The 19,703-nt window shown below is 39.6% G+C and overlaps 1 protein-coding gene across 1 annotated transcript in view; it reads right to left on the bottom strand.

Moving 5' to 3' along the window:
- Positions 1-19,703, bottom strand: part of col14a1a (collagen, type XIV, alpha 1a) — a 130,403-nt gene that overhangs the window by 43,406 nt on the left and 67,294 nt on the right. The window contains exons 25-33 of the mRNA XM_069693235.1: positions 19,226-19,300; positions 16,537-16,676; positions 13,848-13,971; positions 7,605-7,748; positions 7,030-7,194; positions 6,778-6,816; positions 6,439-6,577; positions 4,066-4,208; positions 2,507-2,616 (exon numbers count right to left, since the gene is read on the bottom strand). Coding sequence (XP_069549336.1) covers positions 2,507-2,616; positions 4,066-4,208; positions 6,439-6,577; positions 6,778-6,816; positions 7,030-7,194; positions 7,605-7,748; positions 13,848-13,971; positions 16,537-16,676; positions 19,226-19,300 — 1,079 coding nt within the window. The remainder of the gene's footprint in view (positions 1-2,506; positions 2,617-4,065; positions 4,209-6,438; positions 6,578-6,777; positions 6,817-7,029; positions 7,195-7,604; positions 7,749-13,847; positions 13,972-16,536; positions 16,677-19,225; positions 19,301-19,703) is intronic.

The raw sequence follows: 19,703 nt of genomic DNA on the forward strand, positions 1-19,703 counted from the left end.
ATAGCTTTAAAAATGAAGACCATGAAAATATTCCAAGACAAAACTTCAGGCACATTTCACCAGACAGTGTTGACATTTTTGCTTCTATCCGGCTTAATCATCAGGAAAACAGACCTAACCAGTGTATTGCTTTATCAGCCACACAACCCTCACCTCATCTGTCCCTTTTACACACAAACATCTCAAATCATGCCTATTTATAGTTGCTGCTCCACTAAAATTTTTCATTTCGTCTTCTTTCTAGGAAGCTACCAACACTTATGAATGCGACTTTAAAATAGTAATTTCTGGATGAAAAAATTAAAGGTGAATTTTGAATTAGACTCTGTAATATTGTAGATTACTGAAGGCTAGAAAGGGACAAAAGTACTGAAGCAAATTCCCTGAGTGTACATTTTTACAGCACACAAGGACAGTTTTAAGTACTACCAGTAACTTTTTAATGTGAGGCATTTATTAATTTCGGGAGCCATAAAAACAGTGTCCATACACTTCTGGAGTATAATATGGCTCTAAGCAATATGTGAGCTACACTGAAGATAACTTTCACTTCTCCTTCCTGTGTCGACGTGTCTCTGTTTTCTGTCTATGTTTCTCTTTGTTTTTAAAACGTCAGATCTATTTCTTCCTCTGCTCTCCTTTACCCCTCCTTCATCTGATTCTGTTGTCTGTCTCTTTGTGTGTTTGTGTGTGTGAGCTTTGCTGAGCAGTGACAGATCCTGCTGGGTATTCCTGCTTTCACACGAGGTTTCTTCATATGGTAATCCCTTTATAAATGACACACATGCATGCCCACGCACACGGACAGTCCTCTTATTTACTTGTCATTCTGTCTAAGTGGAGACTAACGCTTCCTCTAGTCAGGCAGTCCTCAGCATCTGTTCCCTCTGAACATTGTCATGTTCTCCAACCGAAAGACAAAAGGCTCAGAGAATGATGGACAGCTACTCCCTGACATTTTGAGAACTGAGATAAAGACAGACAGACAGAGAGTTGGTGGGCTGCTGCTGGTTTGTTTTTAGCAGAAATCTACAGAGTCTGAGTGAAGAAACAACAACAGCTACAGAGAAAAACTGTCTGCAAAGACTTTGCTTGGACCACAATAATTGTCAAGTTGCCTTTCCTTCCCTCTTTCAAGCAATTGTTAACCAGTCTTTTAAAATCTAACATAAAAATACATGCAAATTTCCATCAGGCCTGCTGAAGTACAGCTCTTCAACAGTGAAGCTTATTCAAAGAACACATCTGATTGTTATTCGGCTGGTTGTTATTCTTATTTTGTCGGCTAATGTTGATATTTCGTGCCAAAGTGTTTTGCAATGTGCATTAGTCATTTACTCTGCCTGTTGAGGCCAAATCAATGTCATTATTTATTCAGTGGAAGCATTTGCATCACTATTTATTCCATAATTTATTTTTTTCTCAAAACAATTTCTCCTCTCAAGTGAGCCAAAAATTGTCTTCTGTTGGAGGAATATCAACAAAATTTGCCATTTTCATTCAGATGGACTAATTCGATACAACATCATTTACATGAAAATATTGGGATGTAATCCCTGCAGTGATTGAGGTAAATGTGAAATGTCTTTGTAAGAAAATTAGTGAGGAGCACAAACAATATTTTGTCTGGTGGTTCAATCTAAGGTCATCAGAGAACAGAGTCAAAATAAATAACAAAGTCATGGAAACCCCAGATTTGGACTTTTATAACAATTTTTCTACAGTGTGTTTGCAGGTGTACAAACTTATATGGCCGTCTAAACCTGGTTTTCACTGTATACACATTAAATTAGGTTTGTTGGGGCGTTGAATTTATTTATGTTGCATTTATTCCAAGTTTGGCAAAAAGGACTGTGGTTATGATTTAGTCATTTATTGATTTAAAAAACAAAAAAACATTTATATATCTTCAAAATATTGACTGGAGTCCACTATAACTTCATAACAGGAGACTGCAGAGACTTCTTAAAGGGAGATGCAGTTTCACTCCCACTCTGTGCGCTCCACTGGTTAAAAATAATAAATAAAAACTTGTGTAAAAAGCAGCGGAGAGAGAAGGGAGACACAGAAGAGGGAGGGCTATCATCACATTCACACTCACCCTCCACAACAGTGCTGACAGATCAAGATAGAAATCCCAGCTAAGGAGCCACTGGAAAACCACCCTACAGGCTCCACAAATTCAAAAACATCAAACTATAGTGGATCTTATCTTGAGTTTACCACCAAGCTTCTGCTCCCTCAGTCCCATTCTGCTCTGCAACATAGCAGATGTGAAATATTCATCTGAAAAACTACCACCTAAGAGTTTTGATGAGGGTTTGTCACTGTAAATCTTGTCAAACTTGTCAAATGTACTGGTGGACGTTGTGAACAAACCCAACCCAACATCAGCATGCTAGCATCATCACCAGTGTTAATATTTAGCTCAAACCCAACCAACAACAATCATTCCTCTGTTTTATTACTTACATTTTTTTAGCACACACTTTTTTTAAAGACTAACCTTGTGGAAGCTGCCATGGAAGATTTTTTTAAATTCTGTTCCTTCAAAGGTGACAGTCTGGAAGTCTCCTTTGTAGTTGTAGTTGAAGAACGTCAGCGTCTTTCCAGAGTCTGTGGGAGGGACAGAGCTGGTGGTGAGGGGGATAGAAAAGATTGATGTTCCCATCCAGTAAAAACTTCACCACCATCTCCTGCTATTACACTCCAATAACTTTTTGGCCTGGACAATATTCGCAAGAAACACGTGTCCACTAAAAATCCATTGGAAAAAGGTATACACTTTTTTCATGTGATGTAACTGTGACTGACAAATCTAATTACTACATTTCATTATGCAGCAAGGAAAAGGCATGAACTCCCTGTCATTCACCAGGTTCCTTTCAGCCTCCTCATTACTAATATATATACAATTAGTGGCAATGAGAACTATGAGTTTGAACCATACCATTGAAAAGTGTCTGTGTCTTTGTGAAATAAAATATGAAAAGCAAAAATAAAAGTGAACAATCACTGGATAGAAACGTTGTTGTTGATTCCTCAAATCCTCTGTACAGAAGCAGTTTATAGTTAAATATAACCATGAATTACTGAACGCTGTACAATTTCTTACGTAGCACAAGTAGAAAACGGTGGTACATTTAAAATACTGTCAGCATATTTAAAGATTCTGCACCAACAGTAGCTATTTTTATTACAGATATGCGATCACTACCAAAAAGTCAAAGGAGTAACCAAAAACACTCAAACTCAAATTAATATTTAATATCCTTTATATTATTATATTATATTAATATTTTCTTGCTGCTTCGTTGGCGACTGGGAAAGCAGAGCAGCCAAACTAATTTTAACCCTGCCAGGTTGTCCAGCTACTCCTGGGGATCCCAGGATCATCAAGGCCAGAGGGTAATAGAGTCTCTGCAGCAGGTCAGGAATCTGCTCTGGGTCTGCTTCGAGTCAATGATGTTTGAAACACCTCTGAAGGTTGATGCCAGCGGTGAGTTCACCTGTGTGTCTGTGATATCGCTTATCACAGTCTGACACAAACACTTAACTAAACATGACTGCAGGCTCTGTACCAAGGTGAATCTTAAGACACTGTTATTATAATCTCTCATCTGTTTTGACTTTAAAATCTGGCTTTGTAAACTGTGATCCTCAGGTAAAAATGTTTATTAAAATACAAACAAGTTTTGGAGGATCATGAGGTCATGGCCCTGTCTTATAGTAATAGCCAGTGCCAATCAAACAAAAGAGGTTTTTATCAGAGTCTTAGTAATAATTGAGGGTGAAATGGAAGCTGAAAATGTTTACTGAAATAAACATGTAGTGTAGAGGATCAAAAATGTAGTTGATGAACCACCCGAGCTGTAATTAGTGATATCTCTGCAGTCTTTTATAATTGGCTGCATTACTCATTATTCACTTGGATTATTTGGGAGAAAACAAGAACTGCAGCACACGTCTGCTGTTTGAGTCTGCACTTCTCAAACTGTTGGGTGTTATGATGCAGGTGAGGGAAAAAAATATAAAGAAGCAAAAATGTAAATGATTCTAACTCACTGTCGAGGATTAGTCCCACCAGTGGCTCATTGTCCTTGTTGAGGATTTCCCACAATGCAAAGGGCTCCTCCGGGGTCTCCGGAAGTAGGCGGAGCATCATGGAAATGGTGTAGTCGGAGGGCAAACCTTCAGGATGAAGGTACCTGATAAACACAAAGAACGGGTTAACACACACACAGATAGTGAGCTTAGCTGCGCCCTAAAGGCAGGTATCTACAAAGTGTCTTTTAAAAGTGCCATTGTCTCTTTTCAGCTGTTGTGAACCCTTTTCAAGTGCCTCAGTCTGACTTTGAGTGCCAGCCTCTTTTTGATCACAGAGCCTAGACTTTTTTGTGTAGCTGCCTCCTAGCACTTCTGGCTCAAATCTTTTTAGCTTCAACTCTTCAAAATGCTCATCAATGTCACTTTTCACAAACTAAATATTCACAGAACAGGAAGCTAAAGTTAAAACTGGCTGACAGCATAAACTGGAAAAAAGGTCCTAAAATGACAGCATCACAAAAAGAGGGGGGGGGGGGGGGGGGGGGGGGGGGGGGGGGGGGGGGGGGAGAGAGAGAGAGAGAGAGAGAGAGAGAGAGAGAGAGAGAGAGAGAGAGAGAGAGAGAGAGAGAGAGAGAGAGAGAGAGAGAGAGAGAGAGAGAGAGAGAGAGAGAGAGAGAGAGAGAGAGAGAGAGAGAGAGAGAGAGAGAGAGAGAGAGAGAGAGAGAGAGAGAGAGAGAGAGAGAGAGAGAGAGAGAGAGAGAGAGAGAGAGAGAGAGAGAGAGAGAGAGAGAGAGAGAGAGAGAGAGAGAGAGAGAGAGAGAGAGAGAGAGAGAGAGAGAGAGAGAGAGAGAGAGAGAGAGAGAGAGAGAGAGAGAGAGAGAGAGAGAGAGAGAGAGAGAGAGAGAGAGAGAGAGAGAGAGAGAGAGAGAGAGAGAGAGAGAGAGAGAGAGAGAGAGAGAGAGAGAGAGAGAGAGAGAGAGAGAGAGAGAGAGAGAGAGAGAGAGAGAGAGAGAGAGAGAGAGAGAGAGAGAGAGAGAGAGAGAGAGAGAGAGAGAGAGAGAGAGAGAGAGAGAGAGAGAGAGAGAGAGAGAGAGAGAGAGAGAAAAAGAAAGACGTTACAGGAGCACAACTGAAGCCACTGAGTGTTCCTCTTCAGGTTTTGTTCACATGTGGACTGCATGTTCAGAGCATTTCCGGCCTCAGGCTCGTTCAGGTCTGCTGTGAACACTCAACTTGACCAGTGATAAAGTAGCAAGCAGTAATGTCCCTCCTATTTAAATGACTTGGGTAGACAAAATATTAGGAAGACCTCTTAGTTTAACCCAGTTCAGTTCAGCAGCTCCACAAATTACAGCCTCCAAAATGACCATTCAAATAAATCAGCATCTCACTCAATCAGACTGAACAGCAATTGAACATTGTAATGATTAAGGGAGTATTTATTACAGGCTGTTGTATCATACTTAACACTTCAGCTATCAGTGGTTTTAATGTTGTGGCTGATTGGTGTATTTTATATTTGAACATTAGCACAGATAAGCATTCATGCTTCTAACCTACTCCAGTAACACTAAATACTCATTCTATTAAGGAATAAAGGAAGATCGATGCATATGATATATATATCAAATTATAAATACTGACAATTATGAATAAAGATGATTAATTCAAAGGAGTCATTACTGTGTTTATACAGTATATAGTGTGTGTATATATATATATATACAGTATATATATACATATATATAGGCCTGCTAAAGATTCATTATATTTGTGATTTATCAACTGATGTGTCTGTGTGTCACAGTGACTCCTTTGAATTAATCATCTTTATTCATAATTGTCAATATTTATAATTTGATCTCAGATGTCTCTCACAAATGAGATCTTGACCTCAAAAACACTTGAACAATTAAAACTATCCCTGAATAAACTGTTACCGCCACTTTCACAGATCACAAAGTAAAAGCTGATCTGTATGTATACAGTCAGGCAAGCTCGTAAACATAAAAGTAATTTAATCAACGGTTTGTTGTCTGCTTCACATTTCTGTTTGCCTTGATTGCAGGTTGCATTTCTGAGTTTTCTTACAAGAGAAAAATACAAATAGATCTATGACAACAGCTTTCAATTGTGTGTTCAGCTGTAACATAGCACAGCATGAATAAAAAAAAAAGATAAAGAAGAGTAGGAGCTGAGAGAAAGGAAGTTCAATCAAGCACAGTGATCTGGGCCAATCCAATTCATTTCCAGGTAATGCAGAACTTTATTGCCTATTAAGTGAAAAATAATTCCTAGAAAACAATCCTCGTAAACAGAAGTCATTCTAGCACATAGTGAACTCTGTGTTTTTAGATTCCTCCCCATTAGTGCGGACATATCCTAACTCACTTGGTGGGCTGTGACACCAGGGCGTCACGGTGTAACCGGTAACAGGGGAAGCTGTTGAATGAACCCGGCTCCAGAGAAACTCCAGGTATGGTGCTGTACTCCTTCTCCACCAGGCCAAACTTCTCCATCATATGGAAACCTGCAGCAGAGTCATTATCATCACCATGAACTGCATCCCTCTTCGTGTAATCACTGCTATCACAATCACCATCAGCACCACTATTTGGACTATCATTACATTACTGCTGTCATTATTATTTACTTCCTATCCAGGGGTTTGGTACAATAGATGGACCTCTGAGATCTCTGTATATTGTTGCTGTCATTTGAAAATCTTACCCGCCATCGTGTTACCACTCATCAAAACAGACGGACAAGCTGAAAGACAGATGAAATGGTTAATGCATCTTTAATATTTCAAATTCTCAACATTCAAATAAATCCTTTTCTCTCTCCAGATATGTCTCCTCCACTGACAAGAGTCTTCTTTCTGCTTCTTTCGGTCAGTCTGTATCCCTGTCTGACTCAAACTCATTTTCCTCATGGTCTCTTACTCTCTCTCTGTTTTATACATGAGGTGTTGTTACTCACTGGCAGTGGCAGCCTCGCAGACAAAGGTAATGAGCTGCTCTTCTATTTTCTTCACAGCATCCAAATCATCCACAAAAAAGACGTGTCTATCACTGGGTTTGCTGGCAATATTCACCAGCTCGCCATAGTCTGCATCCGCGAAGCCGATTGCAAAGATGATATAACCTGAGAATGTAAATAAATAAGAAGAAAGGTCATCATGGCGGCGATCAATCTCTCTGTCATCTTCACATTTGCTTGGTAAACAGAGGAATGCCTGGTACAGGGTAAAAATGGTCGGGCATCTTCTGGTCTGCAGCTTAAACACATCACGACCATTCAAATGAATGGGAGGCTTCCTTGTCTGACTTGGTGTGAATGCAGTGGTTGAACAGTCTTATATCTAATGAGACATACAGCACATGAAGCATCATGGAAAAAGGAGAGGTGGAGTGGCATTCTCTTCTCCATCATGCTTGGATTGTACAAACACACATAACTCACCTTATCATAGTGAAGGAATCACATACTTTCCATCCAATGTTGTCTGACTTTATTACTGGATTTGTGTTGGGTTTGGTACCTATAATACACACCCTCCATCTGCATCTCCTTTGACACTTTGTTGACATCATCTTGCGAACGTCCGTCGGTCAGAACCACCAGGACTTTAGGAACGCCCCTCCTGGCTCCTGCCTCAAGGGTGAAAATAGATTCTTTCACATGTTTGATGGCTCGACCTAATAGAAGACAAAATAAACCAAAATCAGAAAAATAAACATGGACATTAAAACCTGACCCATCACTGAGTCCAGCCTCTTCCTTATGTGCGTGTTGTTGACACAAGCTTTAATGTCTGTAAATATGTATTATGAAGTCTCTCGGGTAAATCATCGTCACTGCTTGGATTTTTCAGAGTCAGGGTCTTTTCCACCAAAACTCACTGTGTAACCAAAGTCTTTAACATAAGTGTCTCTAATTAAACTATAACAACTGCCTTGAAGGAAGAAACACACATGAAAAATTAAACAATGCGGATTGCTTGGGAACACGGCCACCAGGAATGAAACATATATTTTCTACTTCTACTGGAAGCACTAATATTCAAAAATACTCTTCCTGCCTCCGTCATGAAGGTGAATGCTTGTGACCTTTGCTACAATGTTAATGTACTTGCCAATTAAAAAACATCTATTCTTTATTCTTCCACAGACATTAATAAAATACATTATTGAGTCCATAATTATTACATATCAATGAGTGACCTAAAAGCTTCTGAAATCAGATTGAGGCCGAGTGCCCATTTTAAAAATGCCAGGAAACGAAGAAGGGCCAGTGTATTTCATTGATACCTATAAACGCAGAGATGTCAGAGTCCAGTCTGCAGCAGTCTGTCAAAAAAAGTTAAAGTTGCATGAACTTTTGACAGTGTGTAGGTTGATCATCTGCTAATGGACTTAATCATTCAATAAAATCCATGTGGACAGTTTTAAAAGGTTTCAAGACTTAGCTATAGCAAAGCAACTGAGGTGGTTGCTGCAGATACATGTTGGTGAATTTAATGAGGCTTTATGTGCATCGTTGAGCCTCACGTTTTATAAAATAAAATTCAAAACAGGCAGGTCATTGACACAGGGAAGTCAAATATGCAGAAAGGAACTATGTTCAATTATACATTATTATATACATATTTTGTTATTTCTATTCTTACTTGGTTTCTGCTGATATATCTGACTTTCTGTTGCTATTAAATTAAGTGAACTTGACTGCTGAAACATGAACTCTGCCCAGATGAAGGATGGTCATTATTAAACAAAGAGCAAGATAGTTTTCAAGATGTAACACCAAAATACACAAATTAGAAAAATATACACCAATAAGCGCAGCCCTCTGATCATCACACAGCGGTAGGTTATATCTGTTTAGTGCCAATATCTGCATACGGTTCATTATAATTTGCATTAATTGTTCATAAAGCTCAGCTGCTCATCTCCACCTGACCTTTTCATAATTAAAGGGACAATCGCCACCATTAATCCTCTCAAGTCCCTCTTGTGTTTTCAAGAGTGTGTCTGAGTTATTAAAGGAGGTGCTGACTACCAGGAAACTTAAAAGCAAAGGCACCAGATAAAGCAGTGAATGGTCCATAAATTGACTACTCACGTAAAAGTGTGTGGTGAAAATGAATCCATGTGTATGATGTCTCTGTCTCCAAATTTCTAACCAAACCAAAACTCTCAGACCACATAATCCCTTCCCCCCTCTGTTTTTTTTTTTTTTTTATACTGAGCTGTCAGTGATGACAAATGATAGAGAGCTCGGGCCTGTAAAGTGTTGGGATGTCAGATATCTGCCAGTGCTACATCTGTTTCTACGCTGTCCTCTGATCATGATGGGCGAGACTGGAATTACAGCAGCTAGTCAGGCATGAAGTGACTCACAGGACAGAGAAGGAAAGAGGGGCAATGAGACAGAGGGGGGGCTCGGTGGATGTCGGAGAAAGGGATGAAGAAAGAAGACAGACGGGGAAGACGAGAGAGCATGTTAAAGTGAAGGCGAGGGGGAAAAATGAAAAAAAAAAAGAAGCAAACATGTCGGGGCAGCTTGGGTTCAAATGCCCATCATCAATCAGCGATCTATCACATTGTGTGTGCGTGAAGTAATCCATGTCAATTTGGATTTGTTCTTGCATCTGGCAATTTACCAGCTTTGTCGCTGTCCCTCAAGAAGAGAGATAAGATGAGAAAACTAAAAAGTTGAAATCATCTTTGCTGTTTTAGCACCCAAAAGCTTGATACAAAAAATTAAAGCAGGAAACTTGGACTATATGTTGATATCCGATTTGCCGATATTTTTCAACTCTTTTGGCCATTGCCGATACCGATATATACATCTAATTTCCACCGAGAGAACATTGGGTCTCTACTGACATAAAATGTTATGCTTTTCAAATTATGCACACTTTCTGGCAGGATTAGAAAACTACTTTAAATTAGACTTAAATTTCTTAGATAAAACATGCCATAATTATTTTTATGAAACACTTTCTTTCAAACAAAACTGTAAGATTCATTGTACTTCATTAGGCTTGAATGATGCTCTTCCTGATTGTTATAAATGACCACTTTGCTATCCATATCAGACATTTAAAAAAAAACTCCACACCGCAAACATATTATTTCACCTGTTTCACAGAAGAGATGTGGTGATTGTGTTCTCTGCATGCACTCTCGCACCAGGGACATGACATCGAGCCTTTAGTCAGGAATCAAGCACTAAGGCATAATTACAGTTCATTTTATTGGCAGAAATATTAATTTTGGGCCGATGCCGGGATCTCATTTTGAAGCCTTTATGGGCCAATACCGATGACCATCGATATTATTGTGCATCCCTGTTTTTCTCATCTTCTGTGGCTGCCGGTGGAATCTGTACAACTAGGAAGAGATTCTAATATTTCGTCTGGGTTAGATATAAATGGAAAGAGCTATTACATTCTCTAATCCAAGTTACAGTAAGTTTCTATGAATAACTTGAAAAGAAATATGGATCATCATATTCATTATTGATACTATACAGTGGGTTTGAATAGGTTTTTATTAGCTTTTATAGTCAGTGAAGCACATTCATTGCCTATTCATAAATTCATTCCTGAGCTCACAAAAGACTCGTAAACCTTGAAAACTGAGTGAGGGTCTCAAACAGCTGCATCTCTTTAGCTGAAACAGGGTGGCTGCTTTTAAAATCTCAGAAGACAAATCACCCCTTAACTAATCTGATATGTGAAGACAATACTGAGCAGCTAAGAATCAAAAGTAGTACTACTTTATATGCCGTGAGTCAGTGACTTAATGCACACACATACACACACACACCTGAAAATCAAATGCACCGTCACATCTGCCCACAAGCAGATTATGAAACACAGTTCCTCAATCTGTTTGTACTGTACAGTCAAGCAGTATCAGGGATTAGCACAATTACTTGTGTAGCGCATGAAAATCAATCTTAAAACACACACACACACACACACACACACACACACACACACACACACACACACACACACACACACACACACACACACACACACACACACACACACACACACTCATATAGACTGTGTATATATGGGGATAAAGACTATTACAACATTAAATCAATCACTCACTGAGTCAGTCAGAGTCTCACTAATTCCATAATTAATAAATGTATAGTGAAAAGCCAAATCCTAGAATATCAGCTTCAACACCCCGGATCCTCAACATACTCTTTCTTCACACTTATATCAGAGGGTACAGATAGCCGAGAAAAATCAGACAGTACAGACTTAAAGAAGGCCGCATCATTTACATACTGTTTGTGAATTGGATATAAAGAAAAGGCTTGTGACTCGAGGTTTGCTCAGAAGGTTAATAAGAAGCTGGTCCGCAGTGCCATCGAGCAAGAAACTCAACCCGTTGCTGCAGTAGCAGCTCTGCAGTCAATTATACGAGATTGTGAGGTTAGTGAGAAGCTACCAAATGTGAAATGAAGCAGCGTGCTTGCTAAACTAAGCAGGTTCAAACTAAATCCCAGAATGCATGAAAATGAATAAATAGACTGAACACCAAAAAAATATCTCCTCGTGTATTTTTAAGAGCATCTACTTGACTTTTTCGTCAGGACGGAAGAGATGAAGTAAGCAAGCCATTTACAGTAAACATAAAAAAGTATTAAAGATACAATTTTATGTTGGCTCACAGTTGTTCTCACACAGCTATATCTGCCAGAAGCTAAAGGTTTGAGAGGCAGAAAGCTACAGAGTATATTTGAGGGTTTTAGGGGATTTAGACACAGTGAGGGGCCCTGACAGGGTCTCTGTGGAGAATTTGTGGTTTTAGAAATGAAAAAGGGAATAGTTTGGGTTTGGAGAGGAAACAAGACTTTAGGTTTGTGATGCAAGCATCAGTCTTTTCTACACTGAAGGCAGTGTATGCACATGTGTGTATGTACGTGTGTGTGTGGGTGAGAGACAACGAGATAGGAGGAGAGAGAGATGAGGAAATTGTGAGTATGTGAGCATTAGCCTAACCTTGTGAGTGCTGGCCGCCTCCTACCTCTCTTTGCGTGGGGAAGATGAAATTTGATGGTTTATTTTCTGCTTTGCTGTAGACCACATGCACACATCAGCTAAAACACCACCTGTTTCCACCTGTTTAGCTATTAGACAGTGCGGTAGATGTAGGTTTATAAGGTGAATGGAGAAAATGGACAGAAGAAAGGACATACAGTTTAGCAAGAAGAAGGTTTGAAGAGGATGAGGGGATACTAAAAGAGGAAGAGGAAGGAATTGAAAAAAGAAAAGTGAAAACAGTAAGGAAAAGAAAGAAAAAAGAAGCAACAAAGTGAGGGGAGGAGAGGACGGTAGCAGCAGGTAACAGAGTAGGGAAGAGAAAAGAGGAGGAAGAGGAGGAAGAAGAGGGAGGATGGGACAAGTGTAGAGATGATAGTGTGATCAACTCTGGAACAGAGAGGTACAGCTCAAGGACACAATTACTCTGAGCAGACACTGAGCCATGACCCAGACTTTAGGGGAGTGAAAGTACTCTGAACAGCCAGCATCACCTGTAAAGTCACATAACGCACTGAGTTAACGACATTCACCTTGTCTGTACGAGCACAGCTGCTTCCACATGACTTCTGCAAGTGATTTACAACCTAAAGTGCTCGTCATGCATCTTGACCCTGACTTAAACTCTTAAACCTGTCTGCAGTATATCTGCAACAGGCTACAAGTCATCAAACCGCCATGACCATGTAGACCCTACCCTCAAATACGACACAGGAGGGCTTTCCTGTAAAGTAACACCCCTGGTTTGGTTTAGGCAAAAAAAAAAAAAAAAAAAAAACTTACTTACGATTAAAGAAAAATAATGGTTTGATTTAAAATAATAACTTGAACCATGTTGTGTGTTAAAGTTGTTACTTATTTAAAGTTATTCAACCTTTGTTTTCATGGCAACAGTAAACACAGTTTTAAAAAAACTGTCCAGACTTGTGGTTGCAGACGGAAGCGAACGTCAATCTCTTGCATCCAAGTCTGCAGTTTTATCATACAGACTTCATCTGAACTGTGTCAGTTTTCTGGGACACCGTATTGTCATTATTTAGATGACCACTATAAGGTCACTGAACTTTAAAACGTAGGTCTGTGTAGTAATAAGCTGCTTGCAAAAAAAAAATATCTATAGGGTCATTTTTCTGGAGGAGGACAGTCATAACAAGCATCACAAACCAGATGAGAAGTGGCATTTTCATAGAGATATTTCAAAATTCAGAACATACTTTTTTTTTAAAGTTTGCTCATCAAGACTGGTTAAAGATTAAAAGTTCATTCAGACCTGAGAAACAGCAGATTTCTCACAACATGGTCCATTGGTAGCTGTTCTGGAGGTTTTGAGTGTATCACACTATCCTCCTCAATGGAGGTGGAGTTTGTCTGGTTCTCCATGAATTACAGAAGATTGGAAGCCCCAGTCCAGCCTGAGATTTATTTTGTAAACTGCTGGTTCAAATGTCAACTTTTAAGGCGACAAGTTGACTAGTCCTGTAAATGCTCCAAAATATTATAGTTTTAACTTTTATATCTCCAGTGATACATGATCACTCTTCCTGCTGATATGACCGAAAGCTGTGAAACAGCTGCAAAAAAAAAAAAAAAAAGGCATTGTGTGGGGAGATTGTTTTGTGAGCAACCCGAGGTAAATCATGAGCCAGGTATAATAATGACTTCTGACTTTATCTCTCGACCTGCGAGAGCTATGACTTCAATAATCCTGCTCATACTGTGCTCTAACCTGTCTTGGTGTTCCCTCCCTTGTAGCGGATCCTCTGAATAGCTTCCAGCAGCGCTTCCTTGTTGCCATGGGAACTCAGCTGGAATTCTGTCCGGGCGTCATCACTGAACTGAGCGACGGCCACCTGGAAAGAGACGGTGAAACAAGTTCAAAGCACATGTCAGATACAATGACACAAAGTTAAACTCTCATTTGTCTGTACCAGTTTGGTTTTAAACTCGCTGCAAAAGGATAGTTTACCCACAAATCATATTTCTGTCATCATCTCTTCAAACGTCAGTCACAATACCACAGCAACGGGTTTCTACATTTGTGTGCACGGATTTGTTCCAGCCTCCTCCACAACAAAAAGCAAGAAGCTAAATTACTCCAAACAGTGTATGTGGCATTATTTAAGTGTAAAAAAGCCAAACGACCATGCTTTTGAGTTCAACAACATAATATCGCCCTCATTATCGCCTAATTTCTATATTTATCCTTAATAGTAATAATAGTATGAAACAGATGCTGTTTGTGGTCACTGAAGGAAATACTGTAATCATACAAATTGGGTGTGCTTAAATGGCCCTAAAAAGTGAATACTGTTGGGTTCAACTGTACATGACAGACAATAATGAGTTACATTTTTCACATTATTCCACCTGGTCATTGCGGGTGGTCTTAATATTCTTCATACTGATCATATAAAGTAGAAGTTCATGATGTCAAAAGGTAATAATACACCCTTATTTCATGCAAGTCTGGAAGAAAATTATCAGAAAGCTACATGTCCAAACTCCCAAATCAGAGCTATAATCAATCTAATTGCCTTACTCTGAGAGGGCCGAACAACTATCATTACCTCCAGACTGCTAATGGTGCTGTTGTTGGCTCAGGTCAGCATACATTTACCAGCCAACTCTCTCTTTACTGTGCAGCCAACTTTCTCACATTACAGCCAGTGCTTTGCTGTTGGTAGCCTTCTGCCAGAGGGTTATGGGGCACAGTGAGGGTAGCAAACTGCTTAACAGCAGACACTACACAAATGAAACAAAAGGGTTTAGCAAGCACTGCTACAGTGTGACAAATGAACCAGCTGAGGTCTCCTGACACAGTGGGGGCCATGCAGGAAAGAAGCACAAATAAATTAGTTTGCAGTGACAACAGGGAACACCTGCCCCAAGTTAGAGCCTGATATTACTATTGATGACCCTATTGATGATAAATGAGAAACAGTTTGACACAGTAGAGATGGTAATATTCACTGCGGTAATGTGATTCAAAGTATTGCTCTTGGTGGAAATTAAGCTGATAGTGTGTTAGTCAGCGCTTGAACCACTTGATGTTTATTCCAGCTTCTAATGCATCTGGACTTAACATACCAAAATCAGCGCTCCTGCCAGAAAAGTAATGTTTTCTGGCACAAAAAACAGCAGCAGCAAATGAGCGGACTAAATCAGATCCTGCTCAGCAACAAAAAAAATCCTCCCAGAAAGAAAAGATTGACTCACTGAGGGGTTTAAAAAGTTACATCTTACTTTCCTAAACTTTTCTATAGATACAAAGCTGTGGCCATGCTGATTTCTCAGGAGACGGACAAAGGAAATTGGGTGAAAATCTGGTCCAAAGCATCCTTCCAATACCAATTAATGCTAACAGCAGCACCTCCCCCAAACAATAAATGAGCCAAAAGCACATGGGTCAAAAGAACCAGGACTGAAATGATCCAAAGTTCATTATAACATGAAGAAAAGTGTGTCTGAAATATAAGAATGACAATGAAAGACAGAAAAGGAAAAAGTAATCTCTAGTAGGTACCAGAAAACAAGGAACAGATGACATTAAATCACTCCATCCTTTGTTATCAGCACCCTGCCTTCATTATTTTATCATTTACTGAATGGAGCAATTTCTTTAAGAAATGAAAAATATGTTTTTCTTTCTCTTTTGGTAGGTAGCCAGTGGTGACATAGGTTGCAGTTCGCAAAACATGGGGGGCAGACGATGAGGTAGTTGACTGGAGCGGGGATAATGGGTTGTTGGATATATGTATGACTGTACGTTTGACACTGTGCTTGAAAAACACCATGAGTGGAGAGCGTGCATAACCCTGCAGATTCTGCATGGCTTTGTAGTCTCATTTTTCAAGGATTAACACCCCCATGCAAACATAAGATACTCTCTCCTGTGAGTTTCTTACCCACAAATTACTCTAAGATATGTAATTTCTTTATTTCATCATTATTATGGTTTTCACTGTGGCTACTTTTGGCTAGATCCCCAGCATCTGCTTCACATTATGTTTCCCATGAGCGTGCATTTTCCATGAGAAAAATGCTAAAAAAAAAAAAAAAGAGAGAATAAATTACAAAGAGAGAGAACAGAAATTAAAAGCCTAAGGCACATTTGTATATCTGCTGGTGAAAATTATGGTACTGTATGAACTGGCAATACAGTAATTTCTTACTAGATTCAGACATTTAGACTAGACACAAGAACCACTAGCAGCAATGAATGTGAATACAAGCGCTCCAGGAAGACTCACTGCAACATTACTCAGCGTGAGGTGGTCAAGACTGCATGACTTTATTTTTCAGAAATCTACCGTGTAACAATGGATTCAGTAAAAAAGAGGTAAGAAGGTGTAAAACTTGACATAAGCACATTTGGTGGTCAAGTGACATAGGTGTGGTGTGGTCACATGTCTGACCTGTGTGCCATCTGGTCCAATCAGATCCAGTGATCCCATGGTGCTGTAGAGAAAACGTGTGATCTTCATGAAGTTGTCGTCTCCAATGGACCAGGAGCCGTCGACCAGGAACACCAGATCAGCCTTGGCCTCCTTACACACTGGACAGACAGATAAGAAAGATATATAGACTTAGTCGGCATGTCACTTTGTCTCTGCATTTAAAAAAGTAATTTAATATCAAATGAATGTCAGTGGAGGACAAAGCATAAGCTGAATGTTAACTGGTTGCTTAATATATTCAGACTTTGAGTAAATATGCAAAGTCTGAAGCACCACAAATATACATCTGCTGGAAGAGGGTAAATATGCAACGACTGGTTCTTCGGAGCAATACCCACTCTGTAGAGTTCATAAGATTAAACACACAGTTTCAGATTTTTCTGAACTCAAACATTTTCTATCCACTGTGTTTGTGTTCCTATTTTGTAAGCTGCTCATTCATATTCCTGGTCCTGCAGCGGCTTTTCCCTCTGCTTTTATTCTTCTCAGGTTTCTCAATGACTCCCTGTAGCCTTATCATTGCTGCCGTTAAGTTGTTTTGTGGTTTTAACAAGTTTTCAAACTCCCAAGTCTTTGCTGAATTCCAAACCTTGTTTATGATCATGTCAGCCTCCATAAGTTCCTGGGAAAAACCTGACAAATGATTGTAATTGTGAAACTTTTTCATGCTTCCTGTATGTGTTACCATCTGTCTGGAGGACTCTCACCACTTTCTATAATTTCCTGTCCATCCCTGTGCACTGTATGTCTTTTTCTTACTTCTGTCTGTCACCACCACTGAGTCTTTCTCCCCATTTGTCTCTCCTCCTGTCAACTCCCCTCTGCTCTCCTCTGCTCCCCTATCTCTGCCTGTTTCTCTCATTTTAACCATCACTTTGTTTCACTTGTTGCTTAAGTTGTCTGTCTTTTTACTACTTTCTGAAAAACACACACCTTGCTCTCTGTTTCCTAGATGTTTGCTGGTCTGTCCTGAGTAAAGGTTGGCTGTCATTACCGATGGAGCAATGGTCTGACAAAGGTCAGGAAACTTAGACAGAAATGCTAACAGATGGGCTCAGCAGGTGTGTCGGTTCACGTTTGTGGACCTCGTGTTGCAGGGCGACCTTTTACCTGAGCTCATCAGACAGGAACAGAGGAGGAGGAAGATCGAGGTGGAGGGTTGGACTGTAAACTTTAACCCTGATCTTTTTAGAAGGCGATTTGGAAAATATTTGTCCACCTGAACAGTTGGTTTGTAAAGGGTCAAAGCCAAGCTAGAAACCTCTGTGGTGTCCTGATTCAGACCTCAAATTCAATAATCATATTCATTCATTAATCGATAACACAATTCGCCTTCTACCACTTTAAAAATATCTCAGGGATCAGAGACTTGATGTCAAAGCCAGACCTAGCGAAACTGATACATCCTTTTATTCCTAGCAAGCTGGACGACTGTAATGGACTTCTTACAAGTACGTCTAAAAAAAAGCTATCCGACAGCTTCAGCTGATCCAAAGTGCAGCAGTTGGAATGAGGACCAAAAAAATCTCAGCACATAACTCCAGCCCTCAGATCACTACATCGGCCACCAGCTTCTCATAGGATCAGCTTCAAAATTCTACCACCCGTCTATTACTCACTGAATGGTTAAGCTCAAAGATATTTATCAGATCTCCTGACACAGTATGAACCACTCCGCCCTCACAGGTTAGCTGGTTCAAGCTCACTACTGATGTTAAATCTAAACACAGTGAAATTGCTTTCTATGCTGCCCAAATGTGGAATAAATTGCCAGAAGAGCTAAGATTTGAGACTATGTTCAATACTTTTAAGTCTAAGATTAAGATCTAGTTCTTTATAATTGCATTCAATTAACACTTAGGGTTATTTATTTTTTTTATTGTTGTTTGTGTGGTCACTTTAACTTTTTAAAGCACTTAAAATGTGCTCTTTAAACAAATGTACCCTCCCTGATTGTGTTACAGAGCTGTGAAATCCTCAGATTTCTTTTCAGGTCACTGCTGATGTTTTGACACTAAACAGTTTAGTGCTTTGTAAAAAGCACAGATTGACATACCCTATTAAAAGTAAACTGTGAGATTGATTTAATGTTTACTGTTTCAGAACGACACTAGAACAGCAAGGCTTAGCGGTGATTGTTATGATCCTGAAACCACAGCTCAGTCTACTTTGGTTACATTTTCCAGTGTAGCAATGTCTCAATCAGATTTTCAGATATCAGATAACTCAAATCATCTGACAGCAACTATCTGCAAAAAGTAAACCAGGTGTAATATCACCTTTTACAAAATATACAGTGAAAATAAGCAAGTTAGGAACAAGCAAAACAAATAATAATTTAAACTAAAATTCCCCTTCAACATGCTGCCTTACTGGTAAAGTAGAGGGAGATTATTATCACCTAAAAAAACATTGGAAATGAAAATGGATAATGTTAAACAGCTAGTGTATACGAAGTGTAAAGGTTTACATGTTAGCCTGCATGGTTTTTCAGGATTTCAAATGAATATGAAGTCCAAAAACTGATGACTATGGTGTCCAGTGATTACAGTTAATATAACATCTGAGTACAGAAAAGATGACCCCACAACTCTAGAAACTACTAACATGAGAGTGTGTGTTCATGTATGATAAGCCTGTTGCTAACCTTCTTTAGCAGGAGGGATGGTAGGAGGGGGCTCTGTGGTGGGTCGTTCAGTCGGAGCCTGTGTGGGTGCCGGCACTAGAAACACACAGAGACACAGGAAAACAAGACAAGGTCATCAATCATGATGGCAGTGAAAAGTGGCACCATCACAGGGTCTGTCTGCTGGCCACAAATTTACACTACACACTTGTGCGTGTGCACACAAATAGACAGTAAATAAGCTGGCACACTGACAGACAGCAGCTGCCGATTTCTATTAAGCTGAAAGTTTCCTAATCCTCTTTTTCCCTCCAACAACTAAGCTCTGGACATTTACACAACAAATATTTCTAGTGCAATCTGTATTTACAACCTATTGGTACATAAGCAATCCAGTGACTATGTTTCATTCTGTCTATCATTCTTTCCATCACTAAATTACAGCAGACTTTATCTTTCTACATTTGTTTCATACATCCCGTTCTCCTACCATCTATAG

The sequence above is a fragment of the Brachyistius frenatus genome, unplaced genomic scaffold (genome assembly GCF_029030835.1).
Source record: "Brachyistius frenatus isolate BFR_SWC_R1_liver_20210118 unplaced genomic scaffold, ASM2903083v1 Contig_14, whole genome shotgun sequence".
Classification (NCBI taxonomy): domain Eukaryota; kingdom Metazoa; phylum Chordata; class Actinopteri; family Embiotocidae; genus Brachyistius; species Brachyistius frenatus.